This window comes from Styela clava, chromosome 2, assembly GCF_964204865.1.
Source record: "Styela clava chromosome 2, kaStyClav1.hap1.2, whole genome shotgun sequence".
Classification (NCBI taxonomy): Eukaryota; Metazoa; Chordata; class Ascidiacea; order Stolidobranchia; family Styelidae; genus Styela; species Styela clava.
The window spans coordinates 16,537,632-16,564,986 of record NC_135251.1 but is presented as its reverse complement, the minus strand read 5'-3'; the positions used below and the strand labels follow the sequence as shown (position 1 = coordinate 16,564,986).

Here is a 27,355-nt window from a genome sequence, read left to right as displayed (position 1 = left end):
GAATTTGAAGAGATTTGCAGCAGCTAAAACCATCGGGGAATCGATGTTGAACTATGCTGGTTACACTAACCCATGCCATTTCATTTTGCTTATTTTTGATGAATACATTTCTCACGTACTATAAAATCAATGGGACCTCAATGTAGAACCCTGATAAATACTGGGCCCCAGTAAGAATACCCAGTAAGAGGTCCAACGGTGGACTGAGAAACCAACTTTGTACCAACCAACTTCGTGTGGATTGTATAATGTTACAAAAATCAAGACTATCGGTAGGAATGACAAAATAAAAAATTCGAGGGGCTGAAATTTAGATACACTTATATACAATAAATATGGATATTTCAGAATCCTTATTCCTTACCAAAAAAACTTCATCACAAAAGAATTCAATGTCGCAGACGAGAGGTACATCATTCCATTTCACTGCGGACAAACTTACTACGTATATTACATAGTAGTGATGTACAGATACCAGATTTTTTGTCGATACCAACGTAAAAACGCCGATACCGATACACCTATATTTCCAAAAGCCGATTTTCCAAAGCCAATAATATGTACAATTACCACATTCAGTGTGCGGAACAGACGGAATTAATCAGTTGTCTATGAGCAATATTTCCAGTGCAAATTATTTCAGCTCGAAAAACAGATATTCCAAAACATGAGAAATTGATGCATTAATTGCGTGCCACGATAAGGGCCTATTAAAATACTTGAATTAATTGCATCGTAACTTGAACGGTAGCGAAAATAGACAAATTAGTTGAGACGGTTTGGCTGAAAAAATAGCTAAAACCAGGTTAGAATCAGGTTCCCGGGCAGGAGTGGGAATGGTTCAGAGTTAACGAGGCAGATGCCGCGAACACGATCCCTCAACGCAAAAAAATAATTTCAGCATCCCTGTACTAACTTATGTTTTAAAACATTCTGGATCAGACCTAAAACCTGAATACATCGGTTTACATTTAGCCGATACAGATACCGAAAAATATCTGATATCGATACATCTCTATTAGAAAGTCGAACTGGTGTCGCTCGAGTTTGTGAGCGTTAGTTATATTTTACCACGACTGGCGTAGCATCAATGAACTCCCTAATTTGTCAGGTAGTCTCCAGTCTACGCACATATGATAATTCTGACAAAATTTTCTTCTCTCAACAGTAAATACATCAAACAATTTCGAGTATATATGTAGTTTTATTCCACTAGGTGTAGATCAATTTCCAGGTACCATATACTAATTATTGCTAGATAAATATGAGGGAGGATAAATATGGAGGTCACCAACCGAAGCAAAATAATAAAAGGCGCATTACACTACCACCGGATTGAAAAGCAAAAAAATATAATGCAGTTCTGTTTTTCAGCGCAGTTCAAAATTTAAATTATTCTGAACACTCGGTAGTTTATAAATATCAGAGATACCGCAACGAAAACCTCAAGTAAGTGCAGTCGAGCTAGACACAAATTATGAGATATGAAGAGAAATATAGCACAGAATCAGGCAGACATAGAAATATAAAAATGTGTATATTCGTGTTCAAGTGATTTTGTTCCCCTATTCTGCTGTCCACGGGTATGTGGATTCAGAGTTCGGGATATATCTTAATTATATTTTAGAGTCGGGAGTCATTTTTCAAATAGTGGTTACTTGAATAGTCGGGGAATAGAATTGTCGGGGTAACGCCGGAATTTACCGGCGAAAATCGAAGTTGACTATGCATTCTCACAAGACAATTAATGAACGATTGCATACAAGCTTTTGTTATCAAAATTTGAGTTTCTCAGTGACGGAGCTGGAGCAAGAGTTGTCTGCCCAGGCCCGCAATAGCAACATAGGATTGCAAATGTCGTTCCAGGCTATTTGACGAAAAAAACGTACATACCATTTAAAAGCAGAAAATTTTTTAACATTTAGAGGTAAGAGATGAATGCAATTGATCGTATGTTAGTATCAAGTATTACTACGAAAAATCAAGATATCCTGAACAAAGTTGGGCATATGCATTATATACAAATCTTTTCGAATTGTATATTAATGTTGAGGTCCGGATAATTTTGGTCAAGCAGAAGTGCGAGATTTGATATGTGGACTTCTAATAAGTATCAATTGCGCCGATGGAAAACTTTGAATTGGAAGCACGTATTATTACATTATAGAAAAAAAAAGCAATATATATATTTATATATTAACATGTATAGAACTTTAAATGGAATGATGTGTGCAATATAAATCTGATAAATAAGTCAATCAGTGATAATCTCTGCACAAAACCGATTATTATATACCAAAAACATTTGTGGGCAATGGTAAATTGGTATATTGATATTTTTAAATACAAAATGAAGAAAATATGGAAATATATTTCCATTGCCAATTTGGACAAACCTTACGTTTACAGTAGTGCAACCAACGTCGCCCCTAGTCTTTAATGCCCCTCTTATAGAGGACCAGAAAACGCAATAATAACTCAATTATGAACCATCAAAAGTAAAATCAACAGAAATATGGGGGATTCGTCGACAACGTGATATATATGGATGCATGTCTGTTATTTTTGTTTTGTATAGGTTTCTTCTGACACATTCCGTCTCGTAAATGGTAATACTTGTTCTTTACGAAAACAATACTACAATCTTTATATATCCATAGTGCAAAGTATTCAAATACAAATGAAACAGGGGAATTTTCAGTTTTGTCCCGTCTAATGTATTGTCGATCAAAATTAAGTGCATTTGATAAAGAAGCTTTCAATGCCCCATTCAATCGAACAACCTTGTTTACAAGTTTCGACCTAAATTGTATTTGATCTCATTTAGATGAACTTTATAATACTACAGATCACAGAGAACTGGCGATGTTTAATGTTAATATAGCGATGCGCAATGATATACCGCGTACAAGATTTTGTTACACCAAAAAGCAAAAAATTTAGGAAATGAAAGGTGGCATTCGTGGGGCAAATGCAAACCGGTAACAGAAGCAAGTTCAAACATATTAATTCCATACATAATAGCTATAAATAAATTGAAACAAGTCAATAATTTGTTAAACTGGATCTAAAAAGCGAAAGCATGAAATAGAATTTAATGCGAGGTTTTTCTACTTTTCTTATTACCTACTTCTTACCAATTATATTACGTAAATGTGGTATATTAAAAGTTGGATCAATAATTACAAAGTATAGAGCAGGAGAATCTGTAGGTGAAGTCAGTAATCTTGAAAATTCAGCTTGGTGAGGTACCTTCGATTTTGATAACCCTATTTATTTATAACCGGCAACCTGAACAAATAAAAAGACACGTTTGAAGAAAATTGAAAAATAATTTACTTCTATGAAATAGTAGATTATTCAAAAACGTAAAATCGCTTATTTTTAAACACAAAATCGATCAGATACCACAATTTCACAGAACACAATGACATATGACACCAAAACGACACATTGAAAGTTCCACAATCGAGATATCCAGACATAAACATCCGGCTCAAAAACTAAAACGGCCGATCTTCTATAGATACGATTCTCGAGAAGTTTCTCATACAACCAGCATTATATTTGATTGTAAAAATAGAAATATGTCATTAGAAGAGCGTTTCTATATGTGTATTTAGAACTCCTCATAACTAATTTCACATTTCATATAATGAGAGAAATAAAGATCCCGAAAGCAATACATTTCGTCAGTTGGATTTAGGCTTGTGGGAAAAGTTCAAAAACCTAAATAATCTGCAATCTTGTAGAATCAGAGAAGAGCACTACATTAGTAGGACTTTAATTTACCACTGAACAACAATCGTCTAATAATAGCACACCGCAATTTATTGTAAACTAATTAAAAAAGATTAGCGGAACCGCACATCTTAATAAGAAAGTGTACAAAAATAATTTGAGGCATTTTAACTATACATTACGCATACATATAATTACGTACTGTTGAAAATATGAAATGTTAACGTTATTTCGCAGTAATTGCGAATGTAATAATTGAATTCAACGGTCAGGGTGACATGATGGGTTCGATGGAATATTACCAGTAATTACTCCGATGGTCGATGAAAGGCAGATAGAAATCGCTCATTTATTTTCGGCTATCGCATAATAAAAGCAGTACATACCGTGCTTGAATAAGAGTTAGGGATGCCGACATAAAGCGGATCACGTTGGTGAAAATAAACGCCTTTCTATAGCAGTTCAACGTCATATAATGAATAAGTTTAAACAAAACACGTACAAGTGAGGAAAATCACTATGAACGTTGAAGTGGTTTAAAAAATTTCCAACAATCTTTCAAGTAAAAATATAAAATACTAACCGCTGCTTTCAATGCTTGATCCAAATCAGCTTGGAGATCTTCGACATCTTCAATACCGACGGATAAACGAACGAAATTGTCTCCGATGCCTAGAAGTTTACGTTGTTCTGGTGGGACAGATGCGTGAGTCATTATTGCTCTGTAAGAGATGCCAGAATGATAGAATAGTTCATATACAAATATATATACCGGTATATTTATACAAATTTATATGCCCATTTATATTATCATGAGTGAAATTCACTATCAGTAGTTACTAGGAATTTATATTAATTTCGCTTTCAAACCCATATACAGTACCTGAACTAGATAGCCTAAGTGGAACCGGAGCTCGTGGTCCTTCAACGAAGAAACACGAAATATTACACTGATTGATGCCAAGCACATTCATTGCTCAGAGCACAGGTCTTAATAAATTTTCGGCAATAATAGTTTGAAATGATTGATATCGATATACGATCACTGTGCTTCAAGAATTCTTTGACTTGTCATAGATTTGGATTACATAAAAATAGTAAACTCGATGAAATAATTATAAAAAACGCCCCGTTAACATCCTAATTCCGAATTGCGTTAAAAATCAATATGGTAATCCATATGACGGTTGTTCAACAGATAAGGTTACAATAATGATAACAATTCTATGGTTCCATTCATTTGAACCCATGACAATTTCACCTGTATGCTATTGCACCTATGGAATTTTTTTTGTTTTTCGGATAGTCATACTAACCCTAACCCATGGGTTTTAGCACCGGCATATAGATTGAACCCGTGGATATATGCATGGGTTCAAATGTACGTGGGTTCAAATGTTCGGTCACCCAATTTTATATGCCCACGTTTTGCAGATAATCATCGGGGGTGTGGGACTTAGGGTTATATTTGACTGACCTTGCCTTTTCAAAAACACGCTTGCCAATTTGCACAAAGAGTTCGGTTACTTTGTGAATCGTCAAGTTTAGGCCTTACCGATTCCGGTCAGAACAGCCCTGGAACCAAGTCAATGGAATAGTATATTTATGATGAGATATACAGATAATACTTACGGGTGTTCTGCTAAACTCTCGTATCCCCCGAGGCTTTCAGCGAGTATAAAAATTTTCAAGTTTTTGAAGAAATTTTTCGATTGTTCCAAATCGGTTTTCATCCAAAAGGATACCATACCAGAGCACCCGGTCGCCTGTTAAAGAAGATTATCAAGTTTTAAAACAGAAAACGGCATGTTCTAATAACCAAATGTGAATGGGAATATCACAGGAAAAATTGCATTGTACGTGCACACAGCGCATAGGTTGCGATACTAAAACTTGAAATATGAAAAATCCGAACGTTGAATTGTAATTCTGGACAACTTCTAATGACAAAACAAAATCGAGTTGATTTATTTCTCGAAGGATATTCGCAACATACTAATGTAGCGACTAGCGAATGATGCAAGGTTATGCGAGTCAAAAGTAATTGGTCAAATACATAGCATTTTATAAAACCAAACCCAGAGATTATTCTCACAAATCTTACAAGGCGGTCTGTCGAATCCGAATCGCGGTTCAAAATTGCTGTGTCATGATTATTGGAAACACAAATTCTCGATCGCGAAGTTACCAATCTTCCACAGAAGAAACAGTTCACGGTGACATGGCATGACATCAAGAAACGTCTCTTTTACGATTTATTTGTATTTAAAAATGTTTCAAAGTCGAACTAAAGATTTCGAATTCAACCAACCGTAGATGAAGAACGGTACCAGTAGGTAGACCAGTTTGTACGTATTGTTACTTTCTTATTAATCATTTTCCAATTACGAGTCTAGGAATTATGCTTGGTCTAATATAAACGAACAAGCGACAATTCAAGTGCAACAAAATCCAAATGACCGGACGTTTCCACGAAAATGAACCTGCCTCGACAAGACCAATGCGACACGTTGTCAAAAGGGGCGCGCGCCAGGCATCAATCTCACTGGCTGTTACGGACACGCCTCCCTTACAATAATGGTGAATACTCGGACGATATGTTCAATTCAGCGCAGAAAGGCAAAAAGAACAATGATGAAATATCGCATCACGACCATTAATTTCGTACCTACAAAACCATAAAAACTTAACCTCATAACTTCACCAGATTTGTGTTGAAATTGGAATCTGGAAATAAATGAGCATTATCCAACTTCAATTTATGTGTGTGAATGCTTGGCAAAATCAGTAACTTGACATAACACACAATATCCCAGTTTTAGTGTATAAAATCATAATAGAAAGGTGCAAAGTTTAGACATTTTAATTTCTCAGAAACATTAAACTGATAAGGTTATAATAAACTATGAGTTTAGAACATTTAAAAGTTGCTACTGCAGACAAAATCAATCATTCATTGGCAAAATTGTAATTTAATTACACTTTGACTAGACTGTTTTATATCAGGTGTTTTTGTCTGTAGATATGTATATATACTACTTATATGATTTCCAAATAAAGTAACAGTTGAAATAAGTCTACACAATTTTGTCTGATATTGTTCCATTTTATTAATGACTTATTTGACAGGCTAAAAACCTGTTCCGATCGTGTTGGATAAAAAGTTTTAAGAGGTAACAAATTACATACTGCTTGTTTACATAATTTCTAAGATAGCCAAAAACCAGAAAGGCCTATTCAATGGTACAGTCATTCTCAGTTTGTCTGAACTTCATAAATTATAATATTGACTTTAGATCTTTTATCTATGAATCTCGCTAATTTGCCCTGGAGCGCTACACAATGACTGAAGCGTTTATTCCGCTGTCCAAATTGAATTAAATATACAAATACATTCATATTTGATTATACCTAATGTAACTATTATTGAATTTACAAATAATTTGGTATAGTTTTATTTTTAACTTTAGTGACTTCAACAATAAATGTGGCATACATAATTCAATAAATGATATATATTAAAATTGGTTTTGAAAATATTATATTTGTTAATTTTTACTCTTGGATACATTTAGTATATATGCACTATTATAGATTAGAAAATATTACTCATGAATGTATTTGTAACAACGAATTCTAAATTTTACCTATTGCATGCAAGATTATTTATGATAAAACCACGAAAAATTTCATTATGCATAGTGAATCACATTGACTGGAAACAATTGAAAACATATATCACAAATTCTGCTATAATAATATGTCAACCATCAAACGTTTCAAGTGTAATGGTTTGCTGGTCAACCTAACTCATTCAGTTTTCAAGATGCTTGGACAGTTTATTCATCATATCTATGGTGTTACCATTAGTATGATGCACACAGTCCTTATGTGCAAGCTTATGAAAACTTGTTCAAACTTAAACCATTTAATCCGTTTGAAGTACTGAGAAAGACTACAATACAAAATATCACCAAATTGGTAATTGGTTTTTCACCAAATATCATATTTAATATCAATTATCAAGTTATCTCTATCAAATACAAATCATCCTATAAAATGAAATACTGATATGATACTATTGAACTGAAAAAGGCGAAGGCAAAGTTTCATAGAGCTGCCAAGAAAAACAGTATCAGAGATTAGACACCATATTGATTGACACAAATTAACACTTACGCTAGTTCGCTCAAGCGAATGAAATGTTGAAATCTGAATCCTATCAACTACTGAATGAGCACTTGCCTGTTTTTTCATGATTTCGTGTTGAGGATGTGATGGTAGTCCTGGATATTTAACTTTTTCAACAAGAGGATGCTTTTCAAGATATTTCGCAATTGCGATTGCATTTTCTTGATGTTTCTCCATACGAAGTGCCAAAGTTTTAAGTCCTCTATTTACCAAATAACAATCAAAAGCGGATGGTGTTGGACCAGTTGCTGCATGGTACAAAAATAAAAAAACAAATAAATATTATGTTCTGAATTTTTATTAGATCGATATATATAAAAAAAGATTTTATGAACAATCAAAATGAGTTTATGTGAACATACCATATTGAAGAAAATAAAGTCTATCTCTCAGAGCATCGTCGTTCACGATGAGAAGACCCATTACAACATCACTATGGCCATTCATATATTTAGTAGCAGAATGCATACTAATATCCGCCCCGAGTGAAAGCGGCCTCTGAAAAAGTATATAAAGTATGCTTTAAAAGTCAAACACCCATAAATGAATTGAAATATCAAAAAATCTATTAAAGTAATGTATTTCTTGACCACGAGCTTCTGGATTTAGAGATATACAGACAAAATTACTAATTTCATCAAACTACAAATTAAACAACACATTATGATTATTCACATGTACCAATGCCAATTCATAATTTAATTCAAATCTCACTTGGAAATAAGACGACATGAATGTGTTGTCCACAACAAGGAGGCAATCATTTTGTTGCTTAGTGATTTCCGCAACTTTTCTTATATCAGTGACCTTCATTGTTGGATTTGTTGGCGTTTCACACCAGACAATCTAAAGTATTGAAGAATGATCATAACTATTTAAAAAAAAGTTATTTATGTATGTATGGATATAAAATTGCCCAATCTAGATTGAGAAATGCTGTTCATATATCCAAGATCCAATGATGTAGTTTAATTCAACAAATTCGATGAAGAAAATTTTCACATTAGGAACTCTGATCAAAGACTATATTTATGATGTACTTACAATAAAAAAACACATTATTAGGACTCAGATTATAAGAATGAAAAAACAAGTATCAAACCTTAGTGTTAGGCTTCATTGCATTCTTAACATTTTCTATATTAGTGAAATCCACAAATGAAAACTCCAGTCCAAACTTTGAAGCAATTTTCTGAAAATACCTGAAGCAAAATGAAAATTCAAATTGTTTGCTAATCTAGACTTTAAACAACACATTGATCAAGCATCAATATTATAGAAGCATAGATTCTAACACATGTGGAGATATATGCATAATGCATTATAAATACCTGTTTGTTCCTCCATAAACATCATCAGTTGTGATTACATGATCCCCAGATTTCAATAAGTTTATTACTATTTGAGTTGCAGCAAGTCCGCTGGAAAATGCCAGAGCTGAAATATATTAGTTGAAATTTTAATCGTTATATATTATATTTAATAAATGTGATTTTATTGAAATATCTCAAACATCTAATCTCTGAAAGCATTTCACAGTGTGTAAATTTTTTTATACCATTTAAACTGCTTTCAAATTAAAAATTCCAGGCAATTAATAAAACAAAAACTAATAAACTGTTCCGAACCATGCTTTCCTCCTTCCAATGCAGCAACACATTTCTCCAGACATGTTCTTGTTGGATTACCACTTCTACTGTATTCATAACCCTGCACAAAAAAAAAAAAAAACTTTTTCAATATTATCATATACTTTTGCAGCAACAATATGAATAAAAAGAGAAAAAAATTCAATAAAGAAACTCACAGTATGTTCGCCGGGACTAAACTGTTTAAAGGTGGTTGATGGAGTAACTGCAGGAACGACCATTCTTGAATTCCATTGTTCTGGCTCTTGTCCAGCATGAGTTGCAGCAGTTGAGAAACTAATTCAGTAATTCAAAATATTAATATGCGAGTCAGTTATAGATATCTTGCCTTCACCAGTTCATCCATATAGTTTTAGGATAAGATAGGATTTACGTATTTATCCCGGGGGAGAGGAAAGCAGATAAGACAGCTCATCCTTATGGCGAAATACGGCCTCTCCTGCTCTCGTCCGGTTACCATTCCATGTCGGGTATGGGATTAGTTACTTGTTTTTCAGAAGGATGGACTTGATGGTGGAGGAAGCCGTACCCGACCTGCGAACCCACGCAGAGTAATTAGAGGTGCGGTAGAGAGCGTTTTCCTAACGCTTAGCACGATGAGCCACATCGCCGCGCCCTTGGACCCATCTTTGCAGCCATGTATATTACATAAAGAAGACAATTAAAAAAGAAGCACTTTACTTACCCTTTAAAAGGCTCTAACCATAAATTAGATAAACCATTGTTTAGCTGATTAGTCATCTTTCTGTCTCTGTGTTTATACTGTTATATTGAAATATGGGATGAATTTAGATTTCTGTAAACAAGCGATGTAGGCAGGTTATACCGTACTGCTGTACTGTAGATACATGTGTATATACGGTATGGTTCGATACTGAAATAAATGGCTACGGTAGGGTAGGTAACTATGCTATAAAAAAAATAGTTCCATCCATTCTACAGCCACTGGTCTATGCTGCTATGGGAATTGTAGATCTACAGATGGTTAAACAAAGGGCTGAAGAAGAGTGGCTCATACTCATGTACTCGCTAGAATCACAATAAATCAATGATGTAATACCTTCATTAAAGATGGGCTATATCAGTACCGGTACCGTACGCACACTAATCGTACCGATGTCGGTGTGGACAATCAGACAATGTTTAGAGGTTTCGAGGCGGCAAATGAAATCACCCACTTTCACGCGATGTTGAAGCGTCTTACTTATATAATCGATTTAGGCTAATACCACGGTCAAACAATTGTCATGTCAGCATGTAATGTAACGACTGATCGTAAATATATACTACTAGGACTGATGAACTTTCTGTTATTCACTCTTGCATCATAAATACAAAAGTACAATGACGAAGCGATAAAATTTGAATTCCGCGAACAGGCGACGGAGTTACAGGGGAAAGCTCTCTGTAGCCACCTTCGGGACTTTCCCGCCAACACCGTGCAACTAACTTGTCCCATTGTGGCGTCATATGGACGCCATTTCGATCATTCGGCTCGAGTAGTGTAACGCAAACAAGCCTAATTTTAGTAGTTTTAAAAGGCTACTGGGGCAGATTTAAATCAGTAGTTATATTCCGAGGGCGCAGAAATCCGATAGGATGTCTCAATCAGTATCGAACCCAATACGGGGCACTTACATTAAAAACCCACGCCGCTCGGTAACAAACATAATATAGAAGCAACGCACGGTTAGTAAAGTAACATTTATTTCGATTTTCCGTAACACTGAAAAAATATACAGGCAATGCAAGTCAACACACACACATATAGCCTACGAAAAATCGGGAAAGTAGGCAAAATCTTAAACTATTCAAGACCTGCTGATGCTAAGGCTACCAACCGTCCCGGGAATGGCAGGAACCAGGGTTGCCATATTGGCTTTTTTAACGCCAAATTTGCCATTTTTGGCTTTTTTCAAACGCGTTTGGCGTCAGAATTTCCGTTTGGCTTTTTGGCGTTTTTTTTGGCTTTTTTCAAGTCTATTCTAGTGTCTACTGAACAATAGTCTATTACTTGTACTTATTAGCTACTTAATTAACATTAGGATTTCCTGGACCATCGATTTCCTTACCAATGAATAGAGGATAACATGAGAACGCAACAAAGAAATTTTGGTGCTTTGAACCAAAATTCTAACCTGTGAAAGTTTCCTTTTTACGATCTTCCAAAAAGAACAAAAATTTGCTACACAAAGAATGACTATGTGGCTTTTTTACTCATAGCAGTTTTGTACACTGTACAGCACTTCTTACCGTGTTTCCCGGAAATTAAGACAGGATTTAGATTTTTTTTTGAAAGATAGCACTATGGTTTTTTTGGAAGAGGTCTTTTGTGTTCATTTATCAAAAGTAAAATTACATTGTAAATCACGAGACGCATCACATTCACTTGATGACAAAGATCATGAAAAAGAAAGGCATTGCGCTCGACCGACAACAAAGATAAAGTGAGATTTTGGGGTGTGTTTGTTCCTTCGGTTAAAAAAGCCATCGAGGAATTAGCTAATTGTGAATAGTAATCAATTTAATACATCATGGCGAAACTAAAACATTTTCTTTTTAATATCAACTACAAAGTTTGCTTGAGCAGTCAACAACATTATAAAAAACTTTTAAAAACTAATTCTAATTTCAAGTTCGCAATAATTGTTGTACTTCTAACAGGTGACCAATCTGAAGAAGCATCACGTTCAGCTGATAACAAAGTTCATGAAATTTCTAAGGGCTATGGTAGATTTGGTTAATCCTCTGGCTAGAGATATCGTTAGGGGCTTAGGTAATTGCATTTGTTGTCCCATCATATGAAAGCAGAAGACTTGAATACCGATGAAAACATCTAAAAATAATATTGATTGTCTAATTATCTCAGTTTTATTGGTTGAATAATCAGATTGGATTATTTATGCATTTAGCAAATTTTATTTGTTATTTCAATACGCTTTGCAATTTCTGAATAAATTTGAAACAAGCTTTTGAATTTAAGCTTTGTAACAATTGTTGTGATTGTACAGGTGACCAATCTGAAGAGGAATCTCGTCCATTTGATGACATCGATCATGAAAAAGATATATATTGGACCTGATGGAAAAAGCTGAAATCGTTGATCGTATAGTATACAACAGGGGTGGGCAAGGTTTTTTAACCAGGGGCCAAAAAATTTGCCCATCTCTTCTGGCGGGCCATGTAAATCTAGTTACATTTTATGAACAATATTTACAGTGTTACAAAGAAAAGGTGGAAAACAATATGCCTCGTGCAAAAACTAAATTTAACCGAAATTTCAACAAATTTCTTGAGCTATTTTTAGGTAAAACATCGAAATTTGATTCCAGTTTGGCTGTGGAAGCATCAGGCGGGCCAGATTAACCAACGGGCCTGATTTGGCCCGCGGGCCGTACTTTGCCTATGTCTGGTATAGGATATAGATAGATTACTGGAACTGACATGTCGTATAGTATAGATTACCATATCAACGGAGGATAGGGTGAATACATTTCAGTAAGTAATATATCGATAGTGTAATGTTGGAGACAAATATATATTTTCCGCGAAATAAAATAAGTAAAAAATACTGCAGTCTATTTGTCGGAATCGGCGGATAGATATTTCAAAAGAAAAACTAATAAATGTCAGGAATTGAGAACCCGTGAAGGGAAAATTACTGTGTGTTCGTTCTTCTTTGATCCTTGTCAAAATAGTTGAATTCTCATCGAAGCATGCCCAGGTAGGCATTAAAATGACATCGCTATTTTTACACAAGTCATATTGTATAACTTTTATTTGCATTTTGTGGCCGTGGTTTGAAAACCCGCTTGTACCTCGTACTTTGTAGCTATGAATGAGGATGATTTTTTTGGGCCTTTTTCCAACCTCAATTATAATCTGTTGGCCATCACATCCAGGGCAGCGAGAAGGATTTGCAATGAATAGAGAAGATTTGCAATGAATAATTACTTGGTTACAATTCTTATCGCTGTAGCATGGTGATCATGGTATATTGCGGAACTAGTCAATTTCTTCCCATATTTGTTTATTGAAAATGTGACAGTAAGTAAAACGAACAGAAAATATGTGCTGAGGAAAAAACTGAAAAGAAATGGCAGAATAAAATTCCATTCAATTTTAAATCAAAGAATTATTGGCCCAATATTTCAAAAAATATTTAAATCGATCAACCCAACAAAAAGTTATACATACAATTTCCTATGAATCATAGAAAATTATGGTATCTGTACTCCGTATCAGGAACGTAAAATATTCATCATACAATTTAGTCAATTTCCTGAATATCTTGATTATTTTTAAGTTTTTATAATTATATTATTAATGTCTAATCACACTGACGAAAAACATTTTTACAGTACAAATTACAATTTTTGGTGCCAGATAGCTGTAAAATATTGTCCTGCCCATTGAATCACAACAAATACGTGATATTAATAACATTTTTTCCAGAAGAATAAGAAATTACTATTGTCTCTGAACTAAGTTGATGATATTTTAAGGTTTTTTTTCAGAATTTTTTTTTTTTTCTTCTGGCAGCAGTTCAATTTGAACAAATCATACATGAATAAATGAATAATTATTAAAAAGCAGTTCATTTTTCAAAATTTTTTTTTTTTAATTTTGTTCCTGGCAGTAGTTTCTTTTGATTTCTGAGAAAATATAAATTGAAACACATTGGCTTGGTATTTGTCCACAAAGAAATGATTCACACATCAGAACTTTAGTCCAATTTCAACAAATTTATCAACAATGATGCACTTACCAGTTTTGCTCACGAGTTTGAGCAAACTACAACAAAAAAATGTATAATATGAGGTTTTTGTTAGTTGATAATACTGACTGAAATGACTAGATCAATGAGTTTGCCATGCTAAAATTATTTCATTTCGAATAGACGCATTAATGAGATAATCATGACAGTGTATTCTTCTTACACAAAAAAGAATTGTTCATCTGAACAACCAAATTGTTCTCACCCACCACCTCCTTTGAGTAAATGATGATGAAATACATCTCCATTAAATGAGCAAGTGTACAAATAAAAAATAAAAAAACGAAAGATATGTCAGTGTCACCAAACCAAAAAAATTCTAAAATTCAATTTCAGTTTTTCCTGTCTCTAAAAAGAAACACAGTTTTACAAATTGATCTCAAGTGAAACTGTTTAAAATGTCAAATTTTGATTCAATGTAATCTTTAAACATCACACAAATTAGAGATTTGGAATTTTTTTTAAAAATTTTAAAATCATATTAAAGCAATACTTAGTGCAGCTTACGTGGTATTTGAAACACACTGGGCATTATCACAAAGAAATTTTTAGTAAACTTATAGCACATAAAGCATCATTGTAAGCGAAGGTCCAACCAAGTTTTTCATAGGAAAGCTACAAAACACAGGAAAAAGGCAAGTTTCAAAAGCTCAAATGTCATCAACTCTATGATAAAATAGCAAATACGGAGTCCTAGATATTCCTTCTACATCTGTCGGTGAAATAACGTCCAATAGTTCCTTTTGAGTAATGATTCTGGTTCGTTCATCATCTGCTTCCAACCAACTATCTTCGTATGTTTGTAGACGCTCGTCCATATCTTCCTTTCCTGAGTTAGCATATGAACAATAAAATTATGTTATTTGTTTGGCAAAAATACCACGGAAATTAAATGAAAGCTAGATCCATTGATTCTATTCTAATTGAGAGATTTTGTTGAGGAAAAAGAGCACCTCTTACATTTCTTCAAAAAAATTAAGATTTGGATATTTTGTCACATTTAGTGCTGTAATCACAGGGCCAGACTTTGACGAGAGGCCCTAGTCTATAACATTTGTGAGTCCTCTTCCTGGCGACATCATTGTTGATTTATTATGCTGTCATAACAGACATTTCCACATAAATGTATTATGGCATCACAAGTGAATTTTATTAATGGCCCAATTACTGATAAATAAAAACATAATATAGATATAGCCATAGAAGAATATTTTCTAATGGTTAAAATGGTAGAGTTCAAATTTAGAAAAATTCATGTATTTGTTCTGGTTTGATTTTTTAACAAAAATACTTGTAATATAACAAACAATCGTAAACTCACCTCGACTAAGAGATGAGTTCATCAATCTCACATATGACAAGTAATGGCCGCTTGAGATAGTTACACCACTGTGAATGATTATTCCGAATAGTATGTACTTTTCTTTACTTCTCCCACAAGAAGAAGAACACCATTGGTGAAGACATAATTGCAATGGAACACTAAGACAGCTATTGATTTTCGACACCTGAATGAGAATTGTTTATAGTTAAAATGAAAAAGTTAGAACAGGGCTAGAGACAAATGATATCTGATGATACAGAGAGAACTGTCTGGCACTACTAAGGTTTGATACAAACAAGACAGCAGATCCGATATATCAGGGTGGTCCAAGGTTGTTGCCTTCGCGGGCCACAAAATTATTTCTGCATTGTTTGCGGGCCACAATAGTGTCATAACTAGGTAAACAGGGCAATACAAAACAAACACTTTTCTTGTGCAAACAATTGATCATTGTTTGTCATTTATCAAGCTAAAACATGCAAAATACGCCAGAACAATCACTGAAATGTTCATCTACATTTAATGTAAGATTTCAAACTCTTCACAACAGAGAAAGTGCTCCCGCAAATGTAAGTACTCTCGAACATCGATGGGGTTCTCAAAGCAAAATTTGGAAATGCTCATTGCTCACATGATAGCAATATGGCGTTTTTGACTAGATTTGCCATAACTGCTAAATAATTATCATATTTTACCGAATGTGAGGTACAGAAGAGTAATTACTATTTTTCTAACATACGAGAAGCATTTTTTACAATACCATTTAGGCTGGTTGCAAAACATCGCTGGAAAGAATTCTATTCTCAGGCCATTACATTAAAATTTAGTTATAATACCTGTTGAAATATATTGCCAACCAAAAAGATAGAAAGCCAGTGAACAATTTGGACTACTCGGGCACACAATTCAACTACGCTAGACGCTAGTTGCTAGCCGTGACACTAATCAATTCAGTGACATTAGTGATGTAACAAGATTTTGAAAAGATTTTCTGGTTATTTTTATGACGAAACAACACCAAATGCGATTTTCGATTACCCTTCAACAAAGGCGACGCGGGCCACAGGTAATGACGCTGCGGGCCTGGGTTTGGATCACCCTGCAATATATGGTTGGTAATGTCACCACCAGGATTTGCAATTCATTGACAAATGAGGTAAGAGCATTTTAGAAAACACTTCAACTACTGAAAGTTTTTTGTGGGCCTGGTAGTTTGCTGGTTAAAGCATTCAGATCAACTTGATGGCATCGCAGGGAAAATTTTGGGTTCTAATTCCATGCACACCACCTCATCCGGAGTGAAATCAATTAAATAGTCAGTGTCGAATCGGAAGGATTCTGGCCCTTCAAATCTATAGTAGCTTCTAACCTAGCAGTGACTGCTGGTACAAAGCCTTGTTCAGCGCAAAAGGCACATAATCGTGTCATATAAAAAACAGTAATTAGTTCAGTAATAAAACTCGTTTAAAACGAAGTAAATTTTTTCCCCTAAAACAATAACTCATCTTTTGTGTCCAATAAATTTTGCAGACCTAGTTAGCAATGACTGCTTTACAGATAAACCCTTGTAATAAATAGATCCTGATGAGTATGAATTTAGTAATATGTTACAGACAATGCGCGTCTGACTTCTCTAGTAGCAATGGCTGCTATAATACTAGCTGATTGCATGACAGGAGCGAGACAAAAAAGAACTTACAGTGCCACAAAATGCATCTCCTCCAGCATGGGGTTTGGAAGTTGCAAATCTTTTCAAATGAAAAGTCAGGATAGGCGGAAGACTAGAAAACTGCAGTTTGCGTTCACCTTCAGAGTACCTAGAAAAAATAAGTCCATTTACATTCAATTTTTCAGACAATTTTTAGGATTTTGCTCAGTGATTAATGTATTATCCAGTAAATGAATGATTATACAAATTGTACACTATGATGCTAAACTAGAAACCGATTATGAGGATATTATATATTCAATACAAATTATACGAAGACTGGGTAGTCAAAAAGAGATAGTGACTCTGAAGTTAATAAAAATGTTGAAGCCTCATAAAGACACTCAAAAATGAATTTTTAACAATAACATAGTGACTAACTAGACTGAGTGAGACCTGCAGTCAAAATGAAAACTTCCACACTAAATACCTGCAGCATTTATCACAATAGTACTTGTTTTCTCCTTCAAGTATTTCATGACAAGTGAAAGCAGATAATCCCCACATAACAGAACAATTGTCAGTCAATTCTTCATCCTCGTCATCAGAACTTGACTACATGAAAACAAGAAAACCAATTGAACATTGGTAGCACAAATAGAGCATCAGATCCCACATCTCAAATATCCTATGCTTTGACAAAAAAATTACATGCCATTTCTCGGGGGCTCCAGAAGTATGTGTACCAATATGGAGGTGACTATTTTGTTCGCCTAGTTTACATCAAGTTGTGTAAAGGAAATAAAAAACCTATGGGCATGGGGTGTATTCATTGGGCTAACACAGACAGTCCCCGAACTCGCGATCAAACTAAAATCGAAATAAAATTATGGCCAAACCCCAACCTGGTACACATACTACAGGAGTACCATTTAATATGTATAACTACAGCAGCCAAGGATGAACTAAAAGTTGTATTCTGAGAAATCGAGAATTTGTTTCAAATATTGAACCAATCCAAAATTTGAATAAATGAATATCAGTCTTTCACAAAATTACACCATTCAAATATCGTGAAATTTTATAAAGAAAAGCATCATACAATTTGATATAAATTTGTAAGGGTTTATAAAAATTAAATCAGAAGATAAAGGCCCTTTTCAAAAACTAAATGAGACTATATTAGAAATATCCGGTAGGCGTATATAAGTAAAATAGGTATACAATAAGCTATATACTTCTGATAATTCTTCTTTATTAGATTCTGCAGTAAATGCCAAAGCTTTTCTGCTCTCTCGAACTGGCAAGCTGATGTCCTGTAAATAGAATACAGATTACAATATGTGATATTTCACATGGAATGCTACAGTTTTATTCAGAAAACGGGAAACTACTTTAAATTTACATATAAAAACAATAAGTAATATTATCATTCTGTACTTCGTATGAAAACACAAGATACATGACCAACAAACTTATTGTAATCTAATACTGATACATATATCCAAGTGCAAAATCAAAATTGATATGAAACAAATCCATAATGATTGGATTCAAAAAATGAACTTTAGAATGCTAAATTATTTGGACAGTCGGACAGACATTTATACTGCTGATTACAAATATATAAATTCACTAACATCCCAGCATGAATTATGAAAATGGACATCAACAGTGGATGTACCCAGTGGCGCAACCAACGGGGGGGGTTACGGGGGTCGTGTCCACCCCGTTTGAAATTCGTTTTTTTTTTATTATCGTTCTACGTTCAAACAACGTCGTTCCACGGTCATACCAATCCGGTGAAAACTACTTTTTTCCAGTGCTTTATCACCTCGACGTAATTTAACACCGCCCGACTTCAATCATACCTTTTTGCTGTTAGTTACGTAATAATCGCTATCCCCGCGTATATGTTTGTATTCGAAAATGAGATATGTTACCTCAAAAAGGTAGAAATCGCGCGCTGTCGATGCGAATTGAAAGCGACAATAGCATAATGCTATCTCTTTCTCTCTTGTGACGAATACTCTCGTGCTTCATCATCTTGACGCAATGTAACGCCGCCCGTCTTCATGTTATAATAATGCAGTAGAAACTCTCAAAATCTGGATACGAAAATTATTTTCGGAAAAATATTGATTTTTATCGCAGCCATGTGTGGTACGGCAATAACTAACAGTCGTCGTGAAAGGTTTTCAATAAACTCCGACTTGAAGTGCTTATACGACGTCGAGGACGTTTTTGGTTGAAAATTTTTTACATTTGTTATCGTATATTTCAATTTAGTCAAGATATGTTGTGCGCCTCGGCAATAAACTTAAAAGCAAATCCTGCCTTAATTAATTGTTTTCATTCTCAGTTTCGATAGTTATCGAACTTACCGGGAAATTTTTTAATTTCTTGCACTCTATAAAATAGCTTCTAAATATTATTTGGTTTCTATCGGAGATTTTATCGTTATCCCGGCGTCGTTAATAACAATATCGTTCATTTTAAGTTGGAGGTATTGGTTTATAATCAAAAAATTATAACACATAACATGAAAAATTTAAATCAACGCCGACTCAAAAAGTAAAACACGTTTTTCCATCTTTATTCTCCATTATTGGCGGACGGAAATTTGGGAATCGGGTTTAACTAATTTGATTATGATGACGATGGTAAACAAAAGTACACAAACATACCATACCGTTCTTAGTTTTTAGTCGTTATTTCTCTGTCCTTTCTTCTTTCTATGTGCATATTAAGACCATAAAACGTGTTTTATTTTTGAACTCTGCGCTGATTTGAATATTTCATGTCGGCTGTTATGTATTTTTGTTTGTAAATGAATACCGCTAACTTAAACTGAACGATGTTGTCATCAACGCCGGATGCCGTCGAAATCTGCGATAGATATTAAATACTATTTACGAGCTATTTTATACGCGCTAAATTACAAGAAATGAAAAAATTTCCTGTTATGTTCGGTCACTATCGAAACTGAGGATGAAAACAACTAATTAAGACACAATTTGCCGAGGACGCCTGAACCATCTCGACTAAGTTAAAATACACGATAAGAAAATATTTTAAATCAAAAACGTCCTCGAAGTCTTATAAGTTCTTCAAGTCGGCGTTTATCGAAATTCTTTCATGTCAGCTGTAATATATTGCCGAACCACACATGGACGACGCTAGGATATGTGCGCCATATTCGGGATTATTATACACACGAAAAAACAGTATTTGAAGTTTGCGATATTTGAATTTTAATTCGATTTGGACATCCCTGCATTAAATTAGTCAGTTTTTAGTTGTGTTTCCAAAAATTAGTTGTAAATCAATTATTTTAATTGTCATCATGTCTTCCGGTGAGCTTCAGTTTAGTTTAGAACTTTTCTGGGGGTAGGGTCGGGAAAAGGTCCATTCGCAAGAAGTGCATTTTGTTTTTAGTCTTGACGAATTCACCCAACGAGCAAGGCGCGGCACTAGGGAAACACTGGAATTTATTCAAGCCGTGTTTCACTATCCACGAGGCGCAAAGCGAGGGAAACGTTGAAAATAATTAACAGCTTTACGTTAGCAATTCGCTGGAATGTAATGAACGGCGTTTGCTACCCACGAGGTGCAAGACATAGCGAAGCGCCGTTAATGAACGAGTGCAAGGTAAGCTGAAGGCTGGGATTTAATCGATGGCGTTTCCCTTTTAACCACGAGCAATTTATCGCGTTTCAGCGGGGCGACACCTAGAGGCGTTGCGACTTACGTCGTGGTTGCACTGTGTAAATTCCGGTCGGACCCCCCCCCCGTTGAAAACGGTCTGGTTGCGCCACTGGATGTACCCCTTGTGGAAAATTACAAGGTCAAATCCAATGAATATTACATAGAATCAGAATGGTCAACTAATCTAATAGAACAACTATTTCATAGAAATGGTAGAATCATAACTATATTCAATAATCTTGAATAGGCATTCTTACCATAAAAGGTTCTTTTCTCTGGACGCTGTTTTCACATTCCATACATCTTATTTCATTAACAAGAAGACCTTGGAATAAATTTTCCACAAACTTGAGTGGTTTTTTGATTTCCTCTTCATCAATGTCTTTATTATTTACTAATTGATCGTTTACATTTGCAATCAAATCCTCCGGTTCAAGAAATTCATCTTCAAAACCATTGATCTTTGCATCTTCTGTATCAAGTTTTTTGTATTGTGAGTTTTGACTTGATTTGAGTATAACCTTGAAAGGATTTCGTTTCCCACTCTTATTAGATTCCACTAGTGAGTACGACTTGTTTTTATCAGTTTGCCATGGCAATTTAGATTTGTTCAAATTGGATGAGAAAGGTTTGCAAAAACTTTTTATTCCGTTACCGATATTCAACTTTTTTCGTTTGGTTGGAGGTGACAGGGAGGTGATGTCACACGAATTTGGTCTCTTTGTTGGTGTTGATATCAGTGATGAACTGCTTTTCTGAACTATATTGTCTGAGGTAACATGCCTTTTTGTCAACTTCCCAAAACAGCCAGAACTCTTCACATTCACACTATTTTCATTTTCTGTTAATGAATGTTCATTACGCATTAACTTTATGTTAGTTTTTAATTTATTTTCAACATTGGTAGGTGATTTTCCACCAAAATGTTGAACTGGTTCTTCGCTATTGGATTTCACTTTTAATGGTCGCCTTAAAAATGTCTTCATGTGTTTTTTTCGAGAAGCTGTTGTCCTGGATACTTGTTTTATTGGATTGATATTCGGATCTTGATTTTCTCTTTGCGATTTCTCATTTGTACTAGATACCACCACAGTGTCACCAAACTTTCTGCCTCCAAACACCTTGCAAGTCTTGTCAGTGATCTATAGGAACAATACAAATTTTTTAAGGAAAAAAAATTTTCAAGCCAAATCCAAAAACTTACTCGAGTGAATGACAGGATGAAGTTAGGAACAAGAATTCAGATGTTAAATATAATATATATGATAAATTATATCCCATTTTTGTTACATTTGTCAGTTTCTAACATAAAATATAATCTATGTCATACTTTTCTGAGTAAACTTTGCAAAATGCAAGATAGAATGCCAGAACATCCAACTATTAGAACACAGACAATAGAAATCAATAGTTATATGATATAATAAATGTTGGTGTATGACAGGGGTGGGCAACGCTTTTAGGCTCGCGTGCCAAAATCGGCTAAATTTAACGACAAAATTCTTCCGTGTGCCGACCAAAATTAATAACAATGCTTCGATACTTTAAAAGTAAAAATACACAAGAATAACCTTTAAACGTGTACAAACAGATTCACTATTCAGGGAAATATCAGTTCGACAAGTAGATTTGATTGCCTTTCTTATTTTATATATGTGAGACTTCTGCTGCTGCATTACAGTTGATAGAGATTTTACGTTGGGTTTATATTTTGTAACTTTCAAAGAAATACACGAACTACTGGCTTCATCTTTCGGGCTACTCCTGTTACGAGACTTAATAAGGTTCGCAACTGAGAACATGGGTTCACAAGCACATGCAGATGAAAACATGGAGAGTAATGGAGTTGCGCAAAGTTTTAAGACACGAAGAATTTTCGGGAATGGCATCCCAATCACGCAATAGTTTGTTTTCTGCACTTCTCTCCTGTATTCCCTGCTCTTATCGCTTAAATTCCTTTCGAAATCAATTTATGAGTTAGCAAGTAACTCTAACCAACATGAGCTGTAGGACTTCATAAATCAAGCGGAAATGAAGAAAAAGGGTGGCACAGACAAACTATATTACGTAAAGTGTAGTAAAATGAATGCTGCGCACTTCTCGACTAAATATCACGAAAGCTCACTCATTAGTTACGTCATAATGTATTTGCAGCCATATGCCATGAAAGGACAAAAAGAGTTTAAATAAATACCAATTATTACAAACGATTATGAAAAAATGAACACCTAGTCTCATCAGATAAGTTCAAGAGTCTTGAAATTTTCTATCTGAAGGAGAATGAACCCATTTCCGAGGCCTCGCTCGCGTGTCGAATAAATAGGCTGTGCCAAGGGTTGCCCACCCCTGGTGTATGATATAGTAATAATTGTGGCCATTCTGCTCGTCCGCCAAAATTGAAATTTAGAGCAAACTCCTCAGTAAATACATTTGAATTATCAGAGTAAATACTGATCCCTAATTTTTGTATCATTTTCTCAAACTATGACTGGCGACTCAGTTTTTACAATTTTTACTTTATACAGATTCACCTGCTTATGAAATCAGTTTAAATATCTAACCATTGGTTTTGATAAATTCTCGCTTTTATTCTCTCCATCCAATGGTTGCATTGCATCTTGCAGAATACTGAGAATACATCTCAAACATTCTTGGGCATCTTGTTGGGTATATGGCTCAAATGCAGGATAAACTTTCCTAAATTAAAAACAAAGTAATTTATGTAGAATATTTTTAAAGTTTATTTCATTTACGATTTCAGGTATTTTTGGAGAATTATAGAAGTGTATTATAGATTCAAAGAGAAATTGACGCCTATTTCCCTATGCTGACCGTTTGAGACACGACACACTTGCAATAGCGGTAACACACCACCAAAAATCTCAAGAATCAAACCCTGTAGGAGATAATTACTAGTCTCCTCCATGGTGCAGAAATAGTTCAACATAACCAATGGTCAATTAAGGTTTCCTTCTCCGAAGAGTTACCTGTATAGGTGACTGAGAGAATTCTAATGGTGTTCAAAATTAATAACCTCTAAAAAGAAGAAGTTAAAAACCAAACCGATTTGAAAATTCCCTATTGTAAATGAAGAATAAAATAAAAAAGTTATACAAGCCTTTACCATGACATCGTTTTTTCAACAATAACGAAACATCATTACCTCAAAATTTGCATTAAATCTTCAGGTCGCACGGCTTTAATATTTTCTTTGTCAATTATTTCATCTGATGAATTGAGAAGAACATCTTGATTGTTTCTCATGTGAATGAAGAGCTTTTGCAATTCTAAATAAATAACAATATGAATGGCGAATGCAATTTTCAAACTAATGCTTCACAACAATGTGATAGGAAATATCGTAAAATTTAGTTTGAAAATGGAAATTTGAAATATTAACTTTAAAAAAAGCTACATTAATAAAAAGTTGATTGGTATGATAACTTTATGTAATAATCGGGGGCATCTGCCATCTGTAAGTTAACTCGCGTTTTTCTAATATATTAAAAGACTTCTATATAACCTAATTACAACATTTTAAATAGAACATAATCAATAGGAGAACTTCCACTCAGACTTCACATTTAACATTTAATTCTATCGCAACATGACATTTCATTTTTCATTGTCAATGTATGATAAATAGAATTCAACAATTTTAAAATACCGTATAACATATTTGGTTATTTTGCACAAAAATAGTATAAGAAAAAAAATTGAAATGTTATTTGAATGGAACGAAGCAAAAAACAATACCTAAAAATATAAACCTCAACACGGGTATTGATCAATATAAAATACTTTCACATTTCACGTTAAATTGGAAAGAACATGCTGAAGGTATAATTGGTAGCAACTAAAGCACGACTTGAAAATTGACACTTCCTCTGTCTTAAATGATGATCAATAAAGTTACTTATTCTTTATATATTTTTCCACACTACAAGTTTAGTAATGTATCCTTTCAGATATTTGCTAGAACTAATGGTCAGCAAAAAAATTGGTAATATGTACATGCCTTTTACTGGTTTGATAATGCTTTCTATTTTATAAGTCTCAAACTCATTTCACATAACTTGGTTCATTAGTCAATCATGTGATATTGGATGAAAAGGTGAATTATTGCAATTTAATACAATATATATAGCTTTGGTCCACAGAAAGATGAGTGATAACAAAAATCCTAATGAAGTAATGCCAAAAGCAGAAGAATTTACTTCAATGAATTCTTCAATTTATAACTACCAAATATCAAGATTTAGACCAATTTCAAAGGAAAAATTAAAAGTCCAACAGACCAACCCCATAATTTTTAATACCAGTTTCGTTGATATTTTATGAGCAAACAATTTATATTATGTTCATGGTATTTTCATTACATCATCTACAAGAATAGGTAAAAATATTTACAAATCTGACATGAATACAAAATAAAAAAAATAATTTATATTCACCCAGAAGTAATTTCAGATTGTCATCGTTGTTCACAGCATTACCAGAACATTCAATTGAACCATCTTTTATTTTCTCTGCAATCTCTGTCAGACATTTTTGAAAACCAGGGCAGTAAAAGAGAATCTGCATCAAGATAAAAATGTTAGACTATAACATATAATGTTTCTATGGTGGAACTAAAGGATGGCCAATGCTCCATAAGTTACTATTCCAAATACCTTCGAAAATAATCAATCACTCTGCATTCCGAATATTTTTAATTATATCATGTGAAGCGGATAAATATTTTTAGCATGTATTTATAATGATCCAATATCAAGTCATGACCATCTTTGAGTCCTGACCTAATCTAAGATGAAACCATGAAAACGGATAAGAATGGAATGATAGTGGTGGGTACTAATAACATCATAGTACTGAATTTTAGTTTTTACGTCAGACAGGCATTTCACTTGACCAATTTTTAATCACCAAAATAATAAGATACAGTCAAAGATTTATCAAATAAAATCCAATATTCAAAAAATGCCAATTTTTTGAAAAAAACTTTTTAGAATTAAAATTTTAGTTCAGTTTACCCGTAATATCTGTCAAGGAAAATGGAAATAGCTTTACTAAAAATCTGAATTTATGTTACTAAATATGTTTATTACTTATACCTATCTAATAAAAATTTCAGCCTATCAATCCCCATGCCAGAATACCTAATTAATCATGCCTTATGGCTTCCAGAGTTATCAATCAACATTATCAAATTACTAGTATTAAGTGACAATACCTGCAAAACACTATTGAAAAAACAAGAGTTTCCTAAATTTCTCAATCCAATGAAAGGTACAATTGGAAATTCTTCGAAATCATCTAATCCATAAGTTGAAAATATATCATCTGCTGTTGATTGGATATCTGGAGTTGATGGTATATCCATCTAATTCATATATTATCAAAATATGGGATATATTAAAATATTGAAAAGTGGAATATAAACAATTTCATTGTAATGTATTTAGCAAGAAGGGAAAGTATTATTTTTTTTCAGTATTGTCAAAAACGATAACTTGAATAAGATTCTGTAGTTATCTCAAAGAAATGGTAACTGGGTAAGCTCATACGGTGGGGTACAGATCCCTGATTCCAAGAATAGCCCCCACATTAAAGGACATCAATATACCCGTTAAGTGCAAACCCCTCCTTTGCAAGACCTGGATCCAAGTCTGGGCCTCCATATTGATTTTTATTGTACAAAAAAATATAATAATTTAGGTTATTATTGGGACAAGCATGACGCGATATGAAGCATCTGACGTGGTGCCACTGCCAGACGCCCCTTGTTTGTGAGACAAACGGAGTGTTTGTTTTGTTGAGCCAAATGGAGGGAAATTCTTGGAGTTTGTATAGTGTGCCGTACAAAATGTTAATCCAGTAATCTTTAATTAAAGAATTGACGAACAAAGATTACTGGATTATAGTCTAACTGTTATATATATAGTGCAGTAGTACGGGAACTAGACTATATCTGTATAATAATAGTTTAAATTCATGTAAACATCACAACCGATAAAACAACTCTAAAATATTTAACTATAATCCAACTGTAGTTATTTTCAATTCAGATTCCATATCCAGATTTCTTTCTTTGCTTTCGTAGATTTTGTTTTTTGACCAATTAAAGTAGAGTACGGTAGGCTACCGGTACCTCAACGTCTGTAATCTGGTACCGGTAATCAGGCAATGGAAACTGTCAGACTGTAGATTAAAAACATTCTATGGTTTGCAAGGTAAATACCATATGAAAATGAAACTACCGTAAAAAAAAAATAATGTACCGGTACCGGTACCTAATGCTGTATTGACATGCGAAC

General features: G+C 34.0%; 2 protein-coding genes across 2 annotated transcripts; both read right to left on the bottom strand.

Annotated features, from left to right (window-relative positions):
• Positions 1-1,184: 1,184 nt before the first annotated feature.
• Positions 1,185-10,407, bottom strand: LOC120336122 (cystathionine gamma-lyase-like). The gene is made up of 11 exons (XM_039403723.2): positions 10,267-10,407; positions 9,740-9,857; positions 9,561-9,642; positions 9,264-9,369; positions 9,035-9,134; positions 8,647-8,778; positions 8,295-8,430; positions 7,987-8,180; positions 5,374-5,507; positions 4,325-4,463; positions 1,185-3,291 (listed from the first exon to the last, which is right to left on the bottom strand). Exons 1-11 carry the CDS (start codon positions 10,320-10,322, stop codon positions 3,274-3,276), a joined length of 1,215 nt encoding a protein of 404 aa, XP_039259657.2. The 5' UTR covers positions 10,323-10,407; the 3' UTR covers positions 1,185-3,273.
• A 3,187-nt stretch (positions 10,408-13,594) lies between these two features.
• Positions 13,595-26,636, bottom strand: LOC120335652 (ubiquitin carboxyl-terminal hydrolase 1-like). The gene is made up of 10 exons (XM_039403213.2): positions 26,272-26,636; positions 25,493-25,616; positions 24,202-24,325; positions 23,600-23,735; positions 21,296-22,180; positions 18,569-18,646; positions 17,821-17,945; positions 17,382-17,499; positions 15,680-15,866; positions 13,595-15,187 (listed from the first exon to the last, which is right to left on the bottom strand). Exons 1-10 carry the CDS (start codon positions 26,419-26,421, stop codon positions 15,009-15,011), a joined length of 2,106 nt encoding a protein of 701 aa, XP_039259147.2. The 5' UTR covers positions 26,422-26,636; the 3' UTR covers positions 13,595-15,008.
• Positions 26,637-27,355: the final 719 nt, after the last annotated feature.